Genomic DNA, 22,110 nt, shown 5'->3' with positions numbered 1-22,110 from the left:
TTCTTCAGGGCGACAGCTTGGGCATGCGGCGACGGTTGTCAAGCGAAATGTGCTGCATGCGAACAGCGCCCAGGATGACTTCAGGCAGCTCTTCGTCGGTCTGGGCTTCGAGCAGGAAGGCCATGTCCACCACCAGCGACTTGGTCACTCCCTGCACCATCCCCACCACTGTGTTGGCGACCGAGTTGGAGGAAATGTCGATGTCCACTTCGAAGTAGTTTTCTCCACGGTGATATGGACACTTGAGCTTGTTACCGAGCAGCGTCGGCTTGGACCCGACCGATTGTTTGATGATGAAGCTGCCTTCAACGACGGTAGGGATGAGCTTGAAGCGAGAGTTCCGGAACTGGTCGTCGCCGTCGAAGAAGTCGTTCAGTAGCTCGGAGAAGCCAGAGCCGTCCTCGAACACATTGTCGCGCACAGGGTGGAAGTAGAAGACCATGCAGACATTCTCTGGACCTGGGATGATCATGTTGACTACAAACGTGAACTTGGAGCTGGTGCGGCCGACACTGTCCGATCGAGACGAGATGTTGTACCTCTCAGCAGGACTCTCAAAGGACAAGAGATCGACACCCACAGTATGGAACATGGCGGGGGCCGAAGGGATCTTCTTCTTGTCGGTCAGGTAGTTGTGTCCTCGAACACTAAACAGCGAAGCGTCCGGCTCGCCCCACATCTTCTCTGGGAGACTGGTCTGCAGTTTCTGTACGCCCATGACGACGCCCATCGAGTCCACACTGGTTCGCTGTGTAAAATTGTTCTCCTGCGGTCCAGTCTCCGAGCTCTCGCCCTCTGCTGCAGGCGCCATCGAGACATTGGGCGTGATGAAGTCTGTAGCGCTCATTTCATCACGAATCCCCACGACACTACGCAGCATTGGCATTACGAGATCCACATCCATGCCAAGCTGGTGGTAAATACGGGACCAACCGCCAGGATCGTAACGAAGCACGTAAGTAACCAGAGTTCGGATCGATCCACTAGGAACACGCTGGGGAGCGATAACGAAGCCGCCGCCCAGTAAGTTCGCTCGCACATAGTTGTGACGCACCCGACACTCGGGATGCTCGATGCTCTGGTACATGACAAAGTACGATCCGTCCTCTTCGCGTCTCCAGTAGCGCATGAGCACAAGGTCACGAGCTTTCTGCCACAGAGGCCACAAGTGCGTCGGTCGCTGCGTAATGTACACGATGTCAGCGTGGTCATCCAGCTGCTGCACCACACGCATCGTCGCCGTCCCCGAGTCCCATCTCTGGAATCTCTTGGGGTTCATGAGGAGTCTGAAGACTTCAGTTGGAGAGCCATGTACTACTTGGGACACACGGAAGCTCGGGATCTCGGGCGCCTGGGTAGGGGTCACTGCAGCGCAGCATACAGCAATAGCCACTAGTGCCGTCATAAAGCTCAGCAACATGTTGCTCGCGAACGAATACATGCTGCTAAAGCTCAGCGCTGCGCCCACACACGCACTGAAGATCAGTCCGTTGGTTGTGGCTGCTTGTTGAGCGAACAGATTGGCCGCAACGTTGGGACCCAGTGGACATTCCTGCATGATCCGGAGTCCTCCTTCCACCCTGGCCAACCACCAGGCTTGCTCCGCCTTGTCGTTGTCTGCGTCCAAGTTAAAGAGAGACATCGTGTCTTCATCGGCCTTCAACATCCTCGGCACGTGGGTGGGCGTGGGGAAGATCTCGGCGTCGTTCTTGAGCTTCTTCTGATGCGCCACCAGCTCTTGCAGCGACCGCACGGCGTTCTCCAGCGCGCGTTTCCATTCCTTGGCATTCTCCTCACTCTTGGCTCCTAGATCCAGAAATCGGTCCTTCTTGTACGACTTTTCTCCGTTCACTGCGTCGCCCAATGCAAAAGTGATGCGGAACATCCACACGGGTCCGTGGTGTTTGTGTTTCTCCTCTGAGTTGAACACGGGGCTCACCACACAGCCATCACTCAGAATGTAGGTCCCACGAGGTGCAGGGTCGCCGCGTTTGCGGTAGTAGCGGAGCTGGTTGCCGTCCAGGAGGAAGTAGCGATCCACTGGAGAATACACAAATTATGACACATAGTTTGTGAGTCTTCTACTAAGAGTTTTGAGGTGGAAATTGCGTGAATGAAGAGATCGTACGCCAGATAAGATTCATGTGGTCGCGGCGCTTGGTGAGCCATCCCTCCATCGTCGTGAGCGGCTAGACAGCGCAGGTGTCGAGACTTAAATGGGAGGTGGCGGATTTGCGACTGCCGGGACAGATTTGGGACATTTTGGTCCGATGGACGTAATACTCAGTTGCAATTGGCTGGATTTTGGGCAGAAAAAGGCTTAGATTGTGACAGTTGACGACAAAAAGACAACTTGTTCAAAATGAGCTTTTAGTGATGCACAAATGAACGCAATTCTCTTCTGCAACAGACCGCAACGTGCCCCTTGGTATTTGGGTAACGTGCCGCCTTAGAAGCCCATCCAGCCCGTGTACCAGCGGTTCTTGAACTTGTAGGCGTTCGTCATCTGGCGGTACATGAACACGAAGCCCACAGCGCAGCCCACGATGGACAGGTAGCGCACAGCGGGGTTGCGCACGTACAGCGCCCACTGCGACAGCAGGATCATGAAGACAGCAGCGGCCACGTCGTAGCCGCCAACAATGAGCCCCTCGTAGACGAACTGCTGGCGACCCTGAGGGTGGAAATACTGGATGTTACCCTTGCGGTCGGCCGTGTAGGGCGGCGGGTTGCGGATGATGCAGTACACCATTCCCGAGACTGAGAGACCGTAGAACAGCAACGAGACTGTCATCCAGAGCTGTTTGCGACGCAGTTTGGCCATCACGTAGTCCAGGTGGGACAGCACCAGCTTGGCCGTGAATGCGGTGGAGGCCAGCGCAACGACGAGCAGCACGTAGAGGAACGTCTTGGATCTCTGGATAGCGAACTCAAAGCCCGTACGTTGCTTCACAAAAGTGGCCATGGACTCGGCCTCTTTGCCCTGCGAGTAGACGTTGTAGAGGTTGTGGGGCTCCACTTTGGACTTCTTAGGCATGCGGTCGCCGGCGTCGATGGAGCGGTCGGGCGCCACGTACACCACGTGAGGGGCAGATGTGAACTCGTACATGCCGAAAGCGTCCTGGTTGGTCTCAAAGTCCACGATACCGAAAAAGACCTCGTGCCCATCACGAGTGTCCACTTTGACCTGCTTGGCAGCCTCGTAGCTCTCGCCCAGAATCTCAAACTCGGGAGATACCTGTGCACACGTCTCGCACTTGTACTTTGCGGCCGTAGCTGTAAACAGAAGCACCAAGTGGTACGGACGGTCCGGTCGCACGGCGTAGCGTCCGAAGAGTTCGCTCGTAAACGGGATCACACCGTCGCGCACGCGGCCCTGCAGCTGGGCCAGCTTCTCGCTGCCCTTGAGTGGAGAATCCTTTTCCTTGCGACTCTTCTTGGCTTCAACGTCCACTGTAGACCAGCTCGCCACCACCAGTAGCGTCGCCAGCAGCGCCAGCAAGCACATCGTTCCCCGAGCCATTGTCACTCGAACTCGCCACGTGGAGGATCGAAAATGAAGATGCCAACTGCATTTGTTGTTCCCATTTCCACCAATCCAAACGCGTATGACTTCTTTGTCCGAAGCAAAATGTCCCCCTTTTAAACCCTCCTTCAATGGACTGCGTCATTTAAATCGGGACACAAAGAGTTGTTTTCAGCGAATCCGAGGCGTGATTTTTAATTGTGTTTATTACAACTTGAGTACACAGTTGATATTCAGCAGCGATCCCATGGCGGTCCCGACGGCGGAGGAGAGCGCGCGGCGCTTCAAGATGGTCTACATTGGCGCGTCACTGCTGGCCATGATCATCTCCACATACACGACGCTGTACGGACCCATGGACCTGTCGGCGCCCTCATCCGCGCCCTTAAGCGCACAGTCAATTGATCAATTGACACATGCGAACTCCTTCCGGTGGGGAACTTATCGTCCTGGTCTATATTTGGGTATTCGATCTCGCACATCGCCCGATTTTGTGTCGGCTGGACTATTATGGGGCTCACAGCTTGAAGACGTATCACAAATCCGACACCAATGTCGACAAGAAGACCGACTTCAACGTTACGGCTGGCTGCAGCACGACGGGACCAATTATGGACTGCAAAAAGTGGAGGACCAATTCAACCGCCTGGAGCTCAGCACAAGTTACGCTCGAGTCCAGACACCAGACATTCAAGGATGGGCGGCTAGAGTCCAAGCAGGTCCAGTGACTCCCAAGGACGAGAGACTGAGACGTCGACAGGTGCAGAATAACAAGGTTTCGCTCTTCTTCTATGTAGATTTGGGCTGTGGGGACGAGAGTCTGGAGCTGCCGTGTCGACAGAAGCTGCAGAACTTGGTGGAAGTCGCAGCAGAGCCCACGACGTTGCAGTGTGGAGAGCAGAAGGAGCAGTGTGTGCAGATGGTGCTGGAGAGTGAAGGTCCTGAGGGGGACAAGGAATCAGCTCCTCTAGCCTTCCAGATGCAGATCCAACTCAAGACTCGCTCGTCTGTGCGTGGAGTGAAGCTGCACTATGCTGGGCTTAGAGATACCAACGTGGTCAACGTGAAGGACAAACTGTTGTCCTTGGCTCGACGTCCAGGTGGAGAGAACAACAAAGACTTGACGGCAGACGAGGAGGTTCAGCTGGAGGATTTTATCGAAGAAGGAAGCACGCTGGTCGTGGTGCAGGCTATTGTCAGTGTGGATGATACGTTCGAGGAAGGCGACGTGACGCTGGATGTGCTGTTTAATGAGGCTGCGACATTTACTGCTGCTGACGTTGTGAAGCTTCCTATTGATCTTCTTATCACTGAGAAGCTGACAGAGTACTCGCAGCAGTTTGACGATAAATTCGAGACAACTTTCCATCTCTCGACGAAGACGTGGCCGGGGGATGGCAAGGAGACTCCGTTCAACGACAGTCTGGTGGTGTTCGCCAAGGCAGCTTTCAGCAACTTAGTTGGAGGCACTGGCTACTTCTACGGCAGCTCATTGGTGCAGCATGACCCGGAGAGGCCCGAGGTTGTCGAGTCTCCTGCCAAGTCTCTGTTCACAGCGGTCCCATCGCGCTCTTTCTTCCCTCGTGGCTTCGTGTGGGACGAAGGTTTCCACCAGATCGGCATCTCGGCGTTCGACGACGCAATTACGCGAGATGTGATCGCTCACTGGCTTGGCTTGATGGAAGAAGATGGCTACATCGCTCGTGAGCAGATCTTGGGCCAAGATGCGCGTCGTCGTGTGCCCAGAGAATTCCTCGTACAGCATGTGGAACACGCCAATCCTCCCACTTTGCTGCTGGCTTTAGAGAAAATGATGCAGTGGCACAAGGCTGCAGACTCGGACGAAGACCTGAAGGCGTTTGTGCGTACCGTTTTCCCGTTCCTGAAGCGTTGGTACAGCTGGTTCCTGAAGACGCAGTATGGTCCACACGACGCGAGTTTCCGCTGGCGAGGCCGCCTCCCAAATGACGGCAAGCTGATCTCCAACACGTTGTCATCAGGTCTAGATGACTACCCTCGAGCGTCGCGTCCGAGTGAGAATGAAATGCACGTGGACTTGCTCTCGTGGATGATCCGCTCGAGTAATGTTATGGCCAAACTTGCAGACTTTATCGACCGAGATGCTGACGTCCAGCTCTTTGAGAGTAACAGTGCTCACTTTCTCTCTGGACTGGACGAGCACCACTGGAATGAGGAAGCGCAGTCGTACTTTGATGTGGGCGAACACAGTGAAGACGGCGTGATTGAGTACCAGGTTGCTGTGCGTTGCCGTAATGAACAGGGCCAAGTTGTGGACGCCACGGCTCCTATTGCGCAGATTGAGACTAAGCAAGTCAAGTGCCCGGATAGCCATCCGAACTTCATGTTCCCGCTAGGTGACGGCCGTGGTGGACTGCAGATGTTGCCTGTGTTTGTTCCGCGCACGACGAAGCTGCAGCATGTGAAGCATGTCGGCTACGTCAGCGTGTTCCCGCTTCTCCTTAAGGTACTGCCGCCTGAGTCGCCGAAGCTGCTTGCATTGCTGAGGCAGATGACGGACCCAGCGCAGCTTTGGTCGCCGTTTGGACTGCGCTCTCTGTCGACGCAAGATCAGTTCTATGAACAAGAGAACGCACCAGGAGACAACCCATATTGGCGCGGAGCTATCTGGATGAACGCTAACTATCTGGCTTTAGACGCACTGCACTACTACGCGCAGCCGAGCACGGGCAGTCCGTTCCAAGAGGAGTTTGCAGCGGCGTATACTGCACTGCGGGCGAATGTAATTGCCAATATCTACAAGGAGTACGAACGCACTGGATACCTGTGGGAGCAGTACAGTGGCGATATCCACGCTGGACAACAGTACGGTCAGGGACAGCGGTGTCACCCCTTCTCGGGCTGGACGGCACTCGTGGTGAACATCATGGCGGAGATATACTAGAGAACAAGCTGTGACGCGAACTGGCTTAGCGTGAACATGAAATGGACGTGATTACCTTGCGCTTCCATTTACTATTTACTTGGTACTTCACGAACACTACCGATAATTTACACGAGATAGTTGGCTGGGCAGGAGAGGGGATCCCAGTCATCGGGTTGCTCAGTTCTTGACATTGGTCGGATGAAACGCCGAGTGTACTTTGGAACCCCAACAGGACCCGTCGAGTCGAAGGCGATCTGCGCATTAGCAGTTGCTAGCGCAAACGCTACGATTGCGCAGTGGTAGGACCCACCGTGTTGCCAGCTTAGTGCAAGCTCGTTCAGGTAGTCTCGATCGATGTATGTGTGGCTGTAGTACCACCAAGCCACTGTCACCAAGAGCCCAAGCAGGGCACTTGTAAAGCTGGACAAGGGGTGACAAGCTGTGACGTTGCGTGAGTAGAACACCGACGACAGTCCGATACTCACCGTCGTAAAGAATCCCCACAGCGCCATGGTATACTTGACGGTCTCCAGTACAACGAGACATGCCACATTTTGTGCGCCCTGCATGTACCAGCTGAGTTCACCACGTGTGTGACACCAACAGGACAGAGCCTCAGCGATCAGGAAGTCCTGGTTGTTTGTATTGCCGCTTTCTAGATGCGACGGGGCCATTGCGAGAGCGTCGGGGCCTTCACTCGGCCAGTCATCAGGTTGTCGAGAGTTCTCGAGAATGGCGTGCAGGAACGACTGACATTCGGAGCTGCCGTTGGTGAGTCGTAAGCAATAGCCGTCAGGTGCAAACGTGAGCTGGCTCACATAGTTGTTGCCGCTAGCTGAAGGGTTGTCGAGGCTCTTGAGCTCGATGACTGCCCATGACTGCAGATACACAGCAGCGATCACCAGTACGAGAACTGCGAGTTGCAATACGAGTTGGAGGATCTGAAAGCTCTGCAGCATGGTTGACTGATTTAAAGACGACGAAAGTGAGCGATGGTGCGATTATCAGACTATGACAGCAAAAAAGGCAACTTCCACCTTGCCATGAAGCCATCTCCCACACGCATTTCAAAACGACAGCCAATCACCGTCGAGGACGATTGCAAATGTGCAGCTCTGCATGTAGCTCTTCCGCCATCCATCCCTTGCGCTATTAAACTATATTAACAAGAGCATCAACAAGTAAGAAGAGAAATGCCTTGGTTACCATTGTAGACATACTTGCCATACAAAGATGAGCCTGTATAGTTTGTGACTGGTACAGTAATAGGAGATGACGTTGAAGATGACACTTTACCGGTAGTCTCCATTTCCGAACCCTCGTCGAACCCGTCGCGCCTTCAGCGCTAATGGAAACAGCGACATCCTCCTCTTCTACTTCTAGTTGTGATTTCGGCTGCTTGGAGATTTTCTTACCGGTATGCGCCTCCAATGGCCAGACATTCGGCAACGAGTGTGAGTTTAACCGGACAAAATGCACGTCTGGCGATGACACACTGGCGATCGTATCGCGTGGAGCATGCAACAGTAGAAATGGCAGCGACAGCGGTGACAGTAATTATTCTTGTTTATTGGAATTCGCGTGTCTGGACGTGTACACGCCCGTATGCGGCTCCGACGGACAGACCTACAGCAACGACTGTTTCCTAAGACGAGCGCGATGCCTTAACTCGTCATTAACCTTGTTATTCGATGGAGAGTGCAGCGGTTCAACTGCTAGCGAAAGAGATGACCCTGTCGATCATTTTTCGACCTCTGCGTCTAGCTCACAAGTCTGCGCTGAGAGCTCCTGCACGAAGGAATTTAAAGCTCTGTGTGGCTCAGACGGCGTCACGTATGGCAACAAGTGCCTCTTTCGCAACGCACAATGCGTCAATTCGTCGCTCACAATTGCGTTTGAAGGAGATTGCAGCACCTCGTCGGCATCTTCAGCGTCGATCACAGGACCAGGACCTGCACTTAGATCGGAAACTTCTATCAGCTCGGAATCAGCCTCCGATTCTGCCAGCATCTCTCGCAAGAGCTTCGCACTTGTCTCCATTATGGCTGTACTAGAGGCAGTAGTAGCTGCACTTACGTTATAGCTGTATGTTAGGCGTTCGTTATCATCTGCAAGTGCGTGTAAGAATTAATTCCAGCTCCATTTAATTAACCCTTTATGAGTCACCACTGGTGCCCGTTCAGAGGTCGCGCATAACTGCCGCCTGTGAACCTTCGATGTCTTCGCGTAAGCCTCGCAAGGGCTCTGCATGGGCCCCAGACTCGACCGAGGCACTTTTCGACGATGGTGTTAGCGACGACCACAGTCGAGAGCGATGGAAGCGAGCTGTACAGACCCAAGAAGAGCAGCAGACTCTGCTGCATCGCACCGTCGTGGTTTCCAAACGACAAAACCTCGAGCTGCAGTACGAACGAGTACGTTTACATCCTGTCTCCACTCAAGTCATCGCTGCTAACTAGTTGGTGGATTGCTAGATTGCCAAACAGCGAGCCTTTATCCGCCGTGAGAAGCGAAAATTGTTGCTTCAACACGCTCTGCTGACCTCCGAGCGCGAACGCTTCGATGCCTCGCGTTCCTCCGACTGGTTCTGTCTCTCCTCGTTCCCCGCAGCAAGTGATCGTCGCGTGACTGTCGATGTCGGTGGCCAACTCTTTGAGCTCTCAGCAGCAGTGGCGTTGAAAGACTCAGCGTCGTTACTCGCTGCTTTCGTCCAGGACGATTCACCCCTCAGCGGCGCTGAAAGTGGCTGCTTTCGCGTGGATCGAGACTGGAGTCTATTCCGCCACATCCTACGCTTCCTACGCGATGGATTCTTGCCATCCGACCCAAAACTGCTGCGTGACTTGTACGTGGAGAGCGAGTTTTGGCGCTTTGAGTCGTTGCTGAAAGCCATAGAAGCCAGGAACTTGGAGCTGTGGAAGCTCAACCAAAACTCGAAATGCTCAACGAAAGACACGAAGAAAGAGACGAGGGATTCAAGTGAATGGTGGCTGGATCCGCCGTCATGGTGGGGGACTGCTGGTAGTAGTTGCAAGACCAAAGAGAAGAGGCCTCAGACGACTCTGAACGCCTTCAAGAAGAGCGTCAAGACGACCCCCAAGGTGAATAAGGGAGGCAAGGACAGTGATGAAGAAAGTGAAGCGTGGTGGAGGAACTCCAAGTACAAAGGCACCGATTACATGGACATCCTCGTGAGAGATACGACCGTCCACGACGACGTCTGGACCCCGCGTAGTCCACTACTTACGAATCACACCTGGGAGGCTTCAATGACCCCCAAGAAGTAATACCTGTGTAGCTACTCTAGTTGCTCTGTCTGCTGCGCCTTGTAGGACAGGAAGTCAAACGCCAACGACTCAAAGTGCGAGAATGGACACAGCGGGTCGTGCGTGTGGCCCGCAAAAGTCACCACCTCGTTCTCATACAGTGGTTTGACGAAAAACTCGTGTGTAGCCATGTCCTCGTACACTTCCAACGCCAACATAGTGCCATACTCAGGCAATTGCGAGCCCACGTCGATCTGCAAAGCTCCCAGCAGAGCCACAATCGAGTTGTCGTGAGCTGAGAAGAAGGAAATCTTGGCTGGCTGCGTGCTCTCGACTACGGACTTGACAAACTCGTAGACTTCCTTGACGCCGTCTCTGAACGCTTGATAGCAAAAGTCTTTGGAATGATACAGACGCTGCCAGAGCCACGTGTCGTAGGCCTCAACCTGCTCGAAGGTCGTGTGGTCGACGCCCTCAGGGAACGGCCAGCCATGCGCTTCTCGACACGTCAGCGCGTCCCGAATTGCCGTCCAAGACAGAGGCTGGTTGTCCGGTACCCCCAGACACTCACGCAGATGCAGAGCAAGTTTCTCCATGGCGTCACGCTCGATCTCACTCCTTAACGCGAGCACATCGTCGTGTACAATGAGTTCGATCTCGTTAAACACTTGCAGTGGGTGCATGGGCGCCAGTACGTTGTGCTTGTACGTGTGCACATAGAACTGCGGGACTTTCTTCTTCTGGGCTTCTCCATCATAGAAGAAGCCTCGTAGCAAGCTCTGCACCGACTCAATGGTGCGTGGCACACTGCTGGAGAGCACGTAGACGTCCTCGACCTTTACGTCGTCGCCCACCAAATGTCCGTAGCGCTCTCGTAGCATTTGCCCCTTTCCAGTCATGTGTTTGACGCCCTTCTGGGTCAGCAGTCCGTAGGGATATTGAGACTCCTTCGAGGGTCGGATGACCGGAGGCTGCGTCTCGTCGGCGCCCACGGGTTTGGCGGTCCGCTGGAGCAGCTCAAGTTGCTCCGATGTCGCCACCTTGGAGGCCCAAAAGTCTTTCTCTTCTTGCGTCGGCTCTACTTTGCTGCCGATGGATGTGAGGACCGGAGTGCGGTCTCCGTGGCGGTGGAAGATGAGTACATGGCGCAAAGTCAAGTCCCTACTAGTCGACGAGGATGTAGCCATTATCAGAAACAAGTTTTTCGGTGAGCACTTTAAGGCACTGCTGGAAGATTGCGATGTGAGCTCTTGAATAATCTTCCCACAAGAAAAATACCGGTAGTACCGGTCCAGATTCAACTACTACGTAGTATTATCGTGGAGACAAAAAATCAAAGAAGTGAGAATATCTGAAAATGTTGATATTTTGGTATTATACTATAGTAGTATTTAAATTTCGACGAGTCATACTCGATCTTACAGAACGTTATCTCGTGTCGTACACTGGAGCGATTCATTGCTGGCACAGATAAAGGTGGACAAATAATTAGGCACGTTCACAATGCAGCGCCTGGTTGTTGCACTTGCAGGAACCTCTGTGCCGCTTGCGCGAATACGTCGAAGGGACACAGGGCCGAGTGCTCATGGCCGGCGAATGTCACCTCGACACCTTCAAACAGAACCTTGAGGTAGAACTCGCCCGTGACGCGGTGCCGGAAGACTTCGAAGATCAGCATGGCGCCGTAGGGAGGAATCACGCGCGGAACCCGCAGCTGCAGCGCGTTCACGAGCGCCACAACCGAGTTGTCGTGAGCCGAGAAGAGCGCCAGTCTGTGCTTCGTCACGCCCTGCAGCAGCAGCTGACAATGTGAGCAAAGAACTACAGTAGAGAAGCCATTTGAGTCCGTCGACAGCAGACCTGCGTGACACTTGTCAGGTACGAATAGATGCGCTGCACGCCAGCCTTGAAGCTGACCCGACAGAAGTCCATCCTGCCGTACAGGTGGTGCCACAGCCAGGCGTCGTACTCGCAGATCTGAGCGAAGAGCTGCTGACTGAGGCCGTCAGGGAAGGCCAGACCGTGCGCTCGACGGCAGACCAACACTTCACGCACTTTAGAAGAGCAACAAGCGGTTAGAAATGATAACAGAACAATTGCAGACAACGCCGAGATTATTTGACGCACACCCTGTCCAGGCGACCAGCTTGCTCGACTTTGCTCCAATGAGCGCGCTGATTCTCTGCGACGCCTCAGCAAACCCCGGTGGGGCATGTTTTCTTAGCTCTTCCGCCAGCACCTTGCCTAGATCTTGGTACAACTCGTACGAATGCTGCGGCACCAGACTATTCGAGTCGTCCGCATGGATCGCAAACACCTCGTCCTTTTTCATTCTCCTGTTCGTTTGCATGTTCTGTAAAAACTGTCTACTATCTGGTAGAAGTTTCTCAATGGATGCCAGAGTGTTATCCGCATTCACGTTGGCAAAGTACTCTGGAAAGAGTCCAGCCAAAAGACTCTGCGCTGAGCGGATGGTCCTCCTGATGTTGGTGGACTGCACACGGACCTGTTGAACAGGGTCCTGCATGTCCTCTATCAGCTTCTTGTATCTTTCTCTCAGCTGTTGGCCCTTCGCTCGCATCATGTCAATTCCTTTGGCTGTCAGCTGTCCACAGGGCCAACGTCCTCCTTGCTGAGGCGGCGGTGGCACCTCAAATTGCTGACCGAAGCAACTCTCTTCGCTGCATTCTCCGTCATGGTAGTTAGTCACCCTCGTCCCACTATTGAGTGCTCCAACGACGCTGAGCTCTGCCAAGCGCGAAACCCAGAAGTCGGTTTCGTGCTGCGTCATCTTCACTTTCGAGCTGATGTTGCGGCTAATAGGGGAGCGATCTCCATGGCGGAACAACACTGACACATGTTCCAGCACCAGATCCTTCTCTTCTACGCTCTCGTCGCTCCCTGTGTGGTCTACAGCGCTTGCGTCGGGCGACTCCGGACGTGGAGCCATGATGGAAGCTCGGATAATAAATGATGCGCAAGCAAAACCCTCCAAATTGAATTGTGTGTTTTTTTTAATTTGTATGCTTGTCTCTCATACTTTATTGCAAAAGCAGCGATCAAAATGCTGAGCAGCTCCGTGTCTCGAAGTGTAGTGCGGCGAGTGCTGTTACGCGGCCTGTCGAGCTCTGTAGCCCCACATGCGTTGCCATCAGCTTCAGTAGACGTCAAACTTGTACTGGAGAGCAGCATAGCCCGCAGAGAGTCGTCGCGCGCTCTTGCAGCCTTCGACAAGCTGGAACAAGATGCTTCGCTCCAGGACCCTCAGCTGCTGCAGCGTCTGGCGCTGCTTGTAGCTAAGCGTGGGCAGCCGCACGAGGCTCCGAGAGCCGCGCAGATCCTTCGGCATTTGCTTTGCCAGCCAAACTTTGAGGCGGACGACGCAACGCAACTAGCAGCCATCTACACAATGGACTCGTGTCTGCGGGTGAGGCGACTGGAGGACGCGCTGTCGTTGTTCCAAGCAGCAAAAGAGAAGGACATCCTGGTGGACCTCCCGGCAGTGAACGCAATGCTCGAGGCGCTGGTGGACGCACACCGAGTGGACGAAGCTGCGACGATCCTCAAGAGCATAGCAGCGCAGCACGACGTGAACCCCACCGAGCAGACGTTCCAGCCTGTGCTGGTGGCTGTGATGCAGCAGAAACGATACGAAGATGTAGTGGCTGTTATTGAGCATGGGAGAACGCATGGCGTGGACTTTTCTCCTGAGGTACGAGAAATTTTGGGAGGGATATTCTGAAGAGGGAGATAGAGAAACTCATTCTTGTGGACTGTGGTAGACGTACGACCCGCTGGTGGATCTATCGCTGGAGCAATACACGAAAGCGGACGTGGAACGATTAGGCATTTTCATGGAGTATATTAACAGCGCTTTGGATGCAGACGGGGTGAGTAGTGATTGAGGTTGACGTAGAGAGAGAGTGCGATGGACTGATGACAATGTGCTGCTGCAACAGTATTGGAACTACGATGAGGACGATGAAGACGACGATGGAGACTTTGAGGACGATGAATTCGAGGACTTTGACGATGAGTTCGACTAGCTCAAGCCCGCATGCCAAATAGAGAGCTTATTCTGATAGATATTACTTTAGGTTAGTTACATAGTGATATTTCACAAGGCGTAGTGCTCTGCGCCTCCACTTTTCTCTTTCCCTACCAGCTCACTGACGAGCTGCTGTGCCGTCGGACGCGTCGCTGGATCTTGAGCCAAACAAGCCGAGCCCACTCTGAGTATCCGAGGAGGACAATCGCTCGAGAACGTCGGCCGCAACGCCCCCGACACGACGTCTTGCAAGATCTGGACAGGCTTCACTCTGCCGCCAGCTCCCGTCAACGCGTCGTGGTAGGGAATCTTGCCAGTATCCAGCTCTGACAAAACGACGCCGAAGGAATAAATGTCTGCCTGCTCCGTGTATCGCTTGCCTTCCAAGATCTCCGGTGCAGTCCAGTATGGTGTGCCCACTCCAGCTGTCATGGTGAGGTCGGCAGTCCCACGACTCACTCCAAAGTCAATGAGCTTCGGTTCCAACATGTGAGTCAGCAAAATGTTGGTCGACTTTAAGTCTCGGTGGATCAGAGACGGGGTGTGACCGTGTAAATAGTCCAGAGCTTGAGCGATGCCGACAGCCATGTGGATTTTATCTCTTGCCCACGATAACAAGTCTGCGTTCTGGTCCAGATAAGTCTGCAGACTCCCCATAGGAACGTACTCCAGCACCATCACCAAGTTGTTGAGGGTGTTCCAAGCCACTCCAATGAAGCTGACAACATGAGGGTGATCCAGACTAGCAGTCAGCTCGATCTCTTCAGCAAACGCTTGGACGTTTTCAGCCTTTTGCTGTTTGTTCTGCAGTAATCTCTTGATGGCAACTTGCTGTCCGTTGTGTTCGCACAGCCACACTTCTCCTGACGAGCCCTTGGATAGAGCTTGTTGGTATGCGATACTCTCGTAAGGCATCCGCTTCTCCGTTAGATGCTGACTACGAAGCAGAATCTTTAGCGTTCTACAGGACCCAGCACTCTCGTACGTTGAGAGGAACGATCCCTGCGTCGTCATGACTGTGGGTCGAAGAGCAGGATCGGGTGTGCCAGACGTGTATTTCGGCAATGGTACGGTACTTCCACTCATATATTGCGGCGAGACTGTAGCCAGGTCACACGTGGTGGACACCGTCTCGTCAATCTTGTGCTCTTCCTTCCGTTTCCAGTAGAACCGGCCGACACCAATCACTGCGACGAAGACTACAGCCCCCGAGATGATGGGAATCAACAGCAGTGTATCAAAACCAGAACCTTGAGCAAATTCTTCTTCCAGCCACTTTGCCACCCATGCGCTTCCAGTCGGTGTGTTCATAGCTTCCATCTCTTGGTCTGTAAACTCGTCTCTCCTATGGCATGGCACTGTTACCGCCCCGTAGCCATTGTCTGCAGGACAAACGTTCCAAGCTGGATCGTCAGCCACCGAAGTGGTGTGGACAGCGTAGACACTATAGGAAACTTCAGTCACGGGGTCCACCCACGAGTGATCTCGAAGTCGAATGTACGGGATCATGTCCAGGTCTCCACCCACCGACCACATTGAGCCCAAGTAGCTGGTAGCAGCCGAGTCCACGAACGTATCAGCGACACACCTCGACACGTTGACCATCTGAGCTCCAGAGCATATTAAAGTGTAGTAAGCCAACGCATTGTTCGGTTGCGTACAGTTCTTGAACGTGCATCCCTCTCCACTGACTTCTTCTTTCGGGACTGCGATATTTGCCATAGTGTAGTCATCCATCGTCCAGATTTGAACTGCTTCATTGGACGGAGAGAGAGCGAAGCCTGTATCCCAGAGCACTGCGCGTTGGACGAGTCCAGGTAAATCACTGAACCGGATGTTGAGATCTGCCAGGCGGTTGGCTACACCCGTTGGAACCGAGCTAAGTGAGACTTTAATGTCGGTGTCTCCAGCCTTGTGTCGAACGTAGAGCTGCTGGGCGATGTCCGAGTTGGTGCCATCGAAAGCGAACGATAAGCCTGATGGTAATGGTGACGTTGACTCCAGACTCCGCAAGCGGATCGTGTGACCTCGTACCATACTCGAGGAGATTGCAAGTACAGAGGCAAGAGCAGTCACCCGCTTCACCCGTTTGGCGATTCTTGGAATGATGAGGAGCTTGACGGCTGGCATCGGTGGGATTTGCATCAAGTCGGACCAAAAAGGGTCACGGCAAAGGCATCAGATGTTCGGGTGCATCTTTAGGCCACAGCGTGACAAGCGCACCGGTTTGACCTGAAATCTTGAAAGAGGTTCACGGCTGCGGCAGCGAATGCTTGAGCACTGTCCGTACCAGTTCTACTGACGCCATTGCCTGATGCTTTTAGCGAAGTTAGGAAACTCACTACATGTAGCTACTCAGGGGGAAAATAACTGAACTGTAAATTAGATTCAAAATTGAGTACCGGTATTTGTACTTCGAAGTAGGCTACCGGTACCAGGAGGCTAAGTACTACTAGTAGTATAAAAAACCCGGATGATTGAAAAAAGCCAACTCAAAGCTTTAAGCTCTTAGAGCAACGTCAGTGATTTTGTCTGTGATTTTAAATTCTATTCTATTTGTAGGACAGCTTCCTCCGATGGCTGGTTTTTAGAAACCATTGGAGCCATGAATCTGCAACGGTGATCCTATATTTTCTGCTATTTCTTAAGAGTTGAAGTGCTTACTTCGAAGAAGCAAGCTGCTCGGTCCTGGAATCTGGCTTGGTCGTTTAGGCTTGACCCTCCTACGCGATCGGCGTGGGCTCAAACCGCCACGCTGTGCTTCTTGCTAAGAGCAGCAAAGCCGTGACCTTTCACGCCTATCCGATAGTCTGCTAGAACAGCGAGTTTCTCGTGGATACTATAGCTACGTCGCTCAGCACTCATGGCTGTGTAAATTATAGAATAGGAGAATTAAAGCCAAGTAACAGCAGCACCGACAACTTTGTTCAGAAGGGTGGTTGGTTGGGAGCTCTCAAGAATATTCATTGTTTGGTACAGCCTTGTGTTTTAAGTAGGTTTCAGCCACATGTGTTCTAATTAGGTAGGTGGTCAAATTGAGGTTTAAGCTAGATGTCGAGCGAATCCCGTATTTTATTTAACACATATGCCTTATATGAGGGGTAAGACGGTAGTTTGAAAGGTCTACTTACCACGATTTTTTATGAGCAAATTTCCTGCCAAATTTGCCAATACCTGGCCATTTGAACTATCATTTTATGGAGGGGTGGAGTTTTTTCGTCAAAAATAATCAGAATTAAACTTTAAACTATACTAGAAAAAGCGCAAACGGAGCTTAATCTAGTGGTATATCACTAAAAGCAGTTATACCCATTTTCGTGTCAATTACTCTCAATCCGTGTACATACAAATCCTCATATGAACTTGTTATAACCAATCGTACCTATCTCAGAATGGACGTTGACCAATCACATAGGAGAGGTTTTTTATAGAAAAACCTAGCTGTTAATTATTTTCCGGATCGGAGAAGTAATCTGCAGTAGTACAGTTCTGGGATTTGAACGCCAAAAATAAGTCAGAAGGATCATAAAATTCTTTACGATGAATGTCAACGACACAAGCGTCATCTTCTCCCCTTTTGTTTTGACTTAAGGTACATGTACAAGTATTGTGCGCTCTAGTCGAAGTTTCTCAGATGGGCTCAATGGGCCGAGCCATGTAGACCCAAAAACCGATCCAATCGGCTTAACACTCACGTTGAGTACGACATCGGACTTAAATAGAGCGACAGGGTACGATCCGTAACTGTGTCGTCGATTTTCAAATAGCTTGATTTTTGTATCGGGAGATTCAGCCCATCGGCAAATTTGACCGGAATTCACAATAAACGGCCAGTTTAAGTCAATGGTCCAGATTGAGGCGCACTAATAGGAGCTGAATATGCAGTTGATTGGTATGTTTAGACACGTGCGCCGCTCTACTTATACCTCTGTTTTGATCTAAGCTGCCAAATATGAAGCGTCTGTGGTGTAGGGATTTCCAGATTCGGTCATATGTCAACCTACTTTAGATCAAGAATCGGCTCGGTCTGGTAACCCAGAGCTTAGGAACAAAGGAGCACGGTAAGTACTCAGCGATCTGTCCGGATGAAGTTATCCGGATGGCCGCTGAGCTCAACGGTCGCCTGAACCCAGAGGAAGGGTCGGTAGATATCCGAAACGACTATGTGGTGTTGGAAATCCCACGTGAACTCTAGCTACAGATGTAGTTAGGATGTTCCCACAACAATACGTCTACTAGGATAGTAAACGATCGTTCGGGCGGACCTGAAGACCCCAGTTCTGCCCTTGCACCGGGACAAACTGGACCTTGTAAACTACTTATATAGGCCAACCAGTAAAATAAGAACACGCTACTAGCACGAGCAAAGCTAGCAGGTGTTTTGAATCCTCGTGGTCCCAACAGCGGAAGGGTACCAGGCACGGGTAAGCCTTTTACGAGATCACCGAGTGTTCAACACTCGGCTGGAAGAAATAAAAGGGAGGCAATTCAAGCACTCCCAGTCGTGCAAATAGGCAACAATAAGCCGTCACGTAAAACCTCCCGATAATAATCGGCCAATACACAAAGTCTCTTGGCCTTGCCGGATGAACCCTCGCTACAGAGCTTCGAGTTCACCGACAGGCATAACACACTCAAACAAGCTTGACCTGACGCTTACCTTGAAGCCGGACGTCGCTCTGTGTGCTTGAGTGGAAATACTGTTCTGTATTTAAGCTTACCCTTTCGGGTCTATTCCTAATAAGAAGTCCTAATCAAGTATACAAATATCAAGTGAACAATGATCCGTTATGGATCTTCTTGCATGCTAAGCGTCGTCTGCACTGTCGCATGAGCATCTTTAACGGTCCGCGCCCTGTCCCAGACGGTTAACGTGTCTTCCAAAGGTCGCTGAGTATTCCGCGAACTCATCCCAACCGCCACTGAGGGTTCGTACCGTAGATGGTCCGCTGAATGCGAATCCGGCCAGTCCATTATTAATAATAAGGACAGCCTGGATTCTGTGACATAGGGCCGTATCCGATATTTGTTGAAAACTCGGAGGTGACGCCGTCGAGTCCCTTGCACCTTGGCGTCCCCGTACATCACTCGACCGAGGGTTCGTCGCTTGAACAGCTTGGGCGGTGTCACGTCTTTGTCGACGGGTGATAATCCGCAACCACGGAGAAATCACTACACCACAACTGCCCCTGTCGCAATGGAAGCCACGGTACTGGTGCCCGTTGTGACATTTCTTCATTCTTCAATTCACCATCTCGCCACCGTATGTCCAAGCGTCTGAATCGAGTCGTGTCCGACGCGTTTCAGCGTCTCAATCCTCGTAGACGTCGCGAGCGTGAGCAGCTGGAGGTACGTAAGCCCATCCTTCTCTTGAATCATCGGTACCTTGCTCATCACCTCGCATTACTCGACTTGTTTCTCAGGAGGGCAAGACCGAGGGTTCGAACGCCCCTCAGTCTGCTGCACTTCCTCCGACAGCAGCGTCATCAACCGGTCCTCCGGCGCCCGCTGCCCCAGACTCTTCACTTCCTGCGGTAGCTCCTGCAGCACTCCCCGTCGTCGCTGAATCCGCGGAGATGGCTCCTGCTGCTCCTCCTGCCCCAGCTGGTGGTCCACCACCACTCACCGAAGATTCGCTGCGCGCCATGCTGGCTGAAAGTACGGAGGCAGCGGTCGATCACATGATGACCTCGATAATCCCGTACTTGACTGCAATGGCTCGTCACCAAGTGCAGATCAGCGTTGTGCCTCCTCTCCACGGCGATATACACACTCAGCGTCGTCTCGAGACAGCTATTGGTTTCGATGAGGTCCTCGCTGCGATACAACCTGTTCCTGACGCGCTGTCGGCATTACCCCAACGCGTTGCCGACTTAGAGCGTCAGTTGCGGTTTGCTCAGTCCGAGGCTGCTGCCGCCGTGCGTTCGGTGGCACCCCCACATCATGGCTCGTGAGAACGCGGAGACGTTCCTCAAGGCTGCAAACGCTGAGATTGAAGCCTTACACCACCACGTCAAGATTCTCCGCGAGTCGAACGCCAAGAACGACGCCATGCTCGCCACTGTTTAAGCCACTATGGAACGACACGCAGAAGACTTGAATCGTCTGCACTGCGAGGTCCAAGCTCGGGACGTTTTTATCAGCACGTTGCAGAAGAAGCTGGCTCGCGAACGCGAAGTGTACAAGTCTTCTATTGGCGCAAATACTGAGCAGACCCGGAAGCTCCACCTCCTTCTGGTAAAGCTTGCCCAGGGCAAGTATGTCGATAACGACACGCTCAAGGTCCTCGAGAACCAGCAAGACCGTAACACTCGCCTCCTCCAAGCGAATCGTACCCTCCGTGCACACGTGAGTCTGGCAGGGATGGATCCCGAGGTACTTCGTCTGGCTGTCGAAGGCACGCTCTTAATGTTGCTCCTTCCACCGTGTGTTCAGCAACTAACGTTTGTTCACAATCTTTCGTGATAGGTCTGACTGCGGGTGAGCTGGACCTGGATGCGCTGGACTTGGATCAGAAGACGTTAGTCGCTCTGCGGCGTATTCAGTCTGCCACTGCTTCTTCGGACAATCCTCAAGCCTTTCCGGCAGCTTTGGCCAAAGCAGCTCACCAAGTGGCCCATGGGAAATCCCATAAGCGTCTTAGACACAGGTGGCGAGGATTCAGACGACGATCCGGACGACTGACGAAGACAAGGCTCCAATCCAACGGACAAGGCCAGTGCTTCGATGGCAGCTGCCGGTCTCGGTGATGCGCCACCTGCCGATACTTCAACTCCCAAGTCGGCTCGTAGATCGCTGTTCGGTCCGAAAGCGTGGAAGAAGGCGGCCCAGAAGAAGCGCAAGAAACCCCGTCCTCATTCTCCTGCTAAGTCGCCACGACGTCATATAAAGACTCGGTCCAAGTCTGTACCGTCTTCTCCAAGTTTATGGTCGCCACCTCCTACACCAGCGTCTTCCTCGACTCCCGCAGTGGTCGACCTCAGCGGCGACCAGAGTGACGTGGACATGGGGACTGCTGATCCAGGCAGCGTCCCTTCGGTTCAAGAAACTGCTACAGAGCCTTCGGGTAAGGACGTGAACCCTGAGGATCACGACGAGGTTCCTGTCTCTCCTGACGCGCCTTCGCTCCCGCCTCAGGGTCCACACGATGTGGCCAAGTCACCAGCTTCAACGATTTCACCTTCTCCAGCCGACATACGTGCTGCTGAAGAGGCTCTGCGCGAGGCCGAGGAAATGCGGCTCATGTTTGGCTCGAGTGACGAAGATGAAGAGTCAAACCAGACTGTCCCACAAGGCAAGTCTGCTTCGGCGTCTGCCGCGACATCCAAGGCACTTGAAGTCTCGGGAGTGGTTTCTACAGCAGGGTCTGCCCCTGTTGAGGCTGCTCCACTAGCTTCCGCGTCTTCGAAGTCGGCTCCGACTGTTCCCACGACTGATGTACCAAGCGTGTCTTCGCCTGGCCTTTCGATGGAGATTGATGACGATGGGAATGCTGATGACGACTATGGAGATGACGTGGATGACAATGAATCTTCGGTGGATGACTCTCCTGATGCTCCCAGTGGTAGCGGTGATGTTCCGCCCCCCACCGATCATTCAATCATACTCGATGACGAAGATGTTGAAGATTCAAACAGGAACTGGAGTAATCTTGGCCCAGCTCGTCCTCCGACTCCACCTCGGCCAAATCCTTCGCCGATGATGACTTCCCCAATCATCGTTGCCGGCCCGCCTCCTTCGCCACCAGCAAGTCCTCCGGCACCAGCATCTTCTCTTCCTGTTCCAGTGTCTTCTCGTCCGTCTATTTGGACTCTCGATGCTGGACCTGGACGCATGATTACGGCAACCTATACTTCGGTGCCGCGTCGTGGTGGTGCACCGTCGGTTGAGCCGTTGCCTCACCGAGTGTTATCTGGTACTCGCTCTTCGGTGCCGGCTTCGTCCACCCTGCCACCGTGGGTTCTTCCGTATGTGGACATGGAGTTTACCGATGCAGGCGCCAAGAAGTGTTTCGAGCGACTCCTGAGCTTAACGCTTCCTGAACCAGCTGGTGAGGTGACCGTGCGTACAACGTTGGAGGGTCTCCAAGCGTTCTTTGATTATTCGCATCCTGATCACCCGTACCAGCAACTTCGGCAGCTTTATCCTCTTCAAGCTTGCCTCTTTGACACTGTCGACTTCAAACCAAGCGTCCCCATCTCCAAGCGTGCTCCGATTGAGACCCGTCTCAAAATGATCTGGGTATTGGGGGCCATCGTGTGCAGTCTATGGCCACGTATGTGGACATGTGAGTGTGTAAATGTGTTGTACCAATGTATACGAGTGATAAACACTAATAGGCGTGTCGGTCAAAGTCAAATGTAGA

The 22,110-nt window shown here is 52.9% G+C and overlaps 9 protein-coding genes across 9 annotated transcripts; 3 read left to right on the top strand and 6 right to left on the bottom strand.

Annotated features, from left to right (window-relative positions):
• Positions 1-4: 4 nt before the first annotated feature.
• PITG_17594 (uncharacterized protein) lies at positions 5-2,177 on the bottom strand (the record flags this gene model as incomplete). The annotated part of the gene is made up of 2 exons (XM_002896427.1): positions 5-2,040; positions 2,129-2,177. The coding sequence occupies 2 exons, from the start codon at positions 2,175-2,177 to the stop codon at positions 5-7; spliced, it is 2,085 nt and encodes a 694-aa protein (XP_002896473.1).
• A 159-nt stretch (positions 2,178-2,336) lies between these two features.
• PITG_17593 (uncharacterized protein) lies at positions 2,337-3,545 on the bottom strand (the record flags this gene model as incomplete). Its single annotated transcript, XM_002896426.1, has 1 exon — positions 2,337-3,545. The coding sequence occupies one exon, from the start codon at positions 3,521-3,523 to the stop codon at positions 2,450-2,452; it is 1,074 nt and encodes a 357-aa protein (XP_002896472.1).
• Positions 3,546-3,773: 228 nt separating this feature from the next.
• On the top strand, positions 3,774-6,449 carry PITG_17592 (mannosyl-oligosaccharide glucosidase, putative; the record flags this gene model as incomplete). Its single annotated transcript, XM_002896425.1, has 1 exon — positions 3,774-6,449. One exon carries the CDS (start codon positions 3,774-3,776, stop codon positions 6,447-6,449), a length of 2,676 nt encoding a protein of 891 aa, XP_002896471.1.
• A 107-nt stretch (positions 6,450-6,556) lies between these two features.
• Positions 6,557-7,390, bottom strand: PITG_17591 (uncharacterized protein; the record flags this gene model as incomplete). Its single annotated transcript, XM_002896424.1, has 2 exons — positions 6,557-7,240; positions 7,301-7,390. The coding sequence occupies 2 exons, from the start codon at positions 7,388-7,390 to the stop codon at positions 6,557-6,559; spliced, it is 774 nt and encodes a 257-aa protein (XP_002896470.1).
• Positions 7,391-8,647: 1,257 nt separating this feature from the next.
• On the top strand, positions 8,648-9,718 carry PITG_17590 (uncharacterized protein; the record flags this gene model as incomplete). The annotated part of the gene is made up of 2 exons (XM_002896423.1): positions 8,648-8,845; positions 8,906-9,718. 2 exons carry the CDS (start codon positions 8,648-8,650, stop codon positions 9,716-9,718), a joined length of 1,011 nt encoding a protein of 336 aa, XP_002896469.1.
• Positions 9,719-9,729: 11 nt separating this feature from the next.
• On the bottom strand, positions 9,730-10,884 carry PITG_17589 (histidine acid phosphatase, putative; the record flags this gene model as incomplete). The annotated part of the gene is made up of 1 exon (XM_002896422.1): positions 9,730-10,884. The coding sequence occupies one exon, from the start codon at positions 10,882-10,884 to the stop codon at positions 9,730-9,732; it is 1,155 nt and encodes a 384-aa protein (XP_002896468.1).
• A 311-nt stretch (positions 10,885-11,195) lies between these two features.
• Positions 11,196-12,488, bottom strand: PITG_17588 (histidine acid phosphatase, putative; the record flags this gene model as incomplete). The annotated part of the gene is made up of 4 exons (XM_002896421.1): positions 11,196-11,474; positions 11,567-11,751; positions 11,825-12,020; positions 12,117-12,488. 4 exons carry the CDS (start codon positions 12,486-12,488, stop codon positions 11,196-11,198), a joined length of 1,032 nt encoding a protein of 343 aa, XP_002896467.1.
• A 273-nt stretch (positions 12,489-12,761) lies between these two features.
• Positions 12,762-13,602, top strand: PITG_17587 (uncharacterized protein; the record flags this gene model as incomplete). The annotated part of the gene is made up of 2 exons (XM_002896420.1): positions 12,762-13,409; positions 13,480-13,602. 2 exons carry the CDS (start codon positions 12,762-12,764, stop codon positions 13,600-13,602), a joined length of 771 nt encoding a protein of 256 aa, XP_002896466.1.
• Positions 13,603-13,814: 212 nt separating this feature from the next.
• Positions 13,815-15,875, bottom strand: PITG_17586 (protein kinase, putative; the record flags this gene model as incomplete). Its single annotated transcript, XM_002896419.1, has 1 exon — positions 13,815-15,875. The coding sequence occupies one exon, from the start codon at positions 15,873-15,875 to the stop codon at positions 13,815-13,817; it is 2,061 nt and encodes a 686-aa protein (XP_002896465.1).
• Between the last annotated feature and the right edge of the window lie 6,235 nt (positions 15,876-22,110).

This window comes from Phytophthora infestans, genomic scaffold (genome assembly GCF_000142945.1).
Source record: "Phytophthora infestans T30-4 supercont1.60 genomic scaffold, whole genome shotgun sequence".
NCBI lineage: Eukaryota > Oomycota > Peronosporomycetes > Peronosporales > Peronosporaceae > Phytophthora > Phytophthora infestans.
Note: the sequence above shows the minus strand (reverse complement) of the source record. Positions and strands in the feature narration are given on the sequence as shown.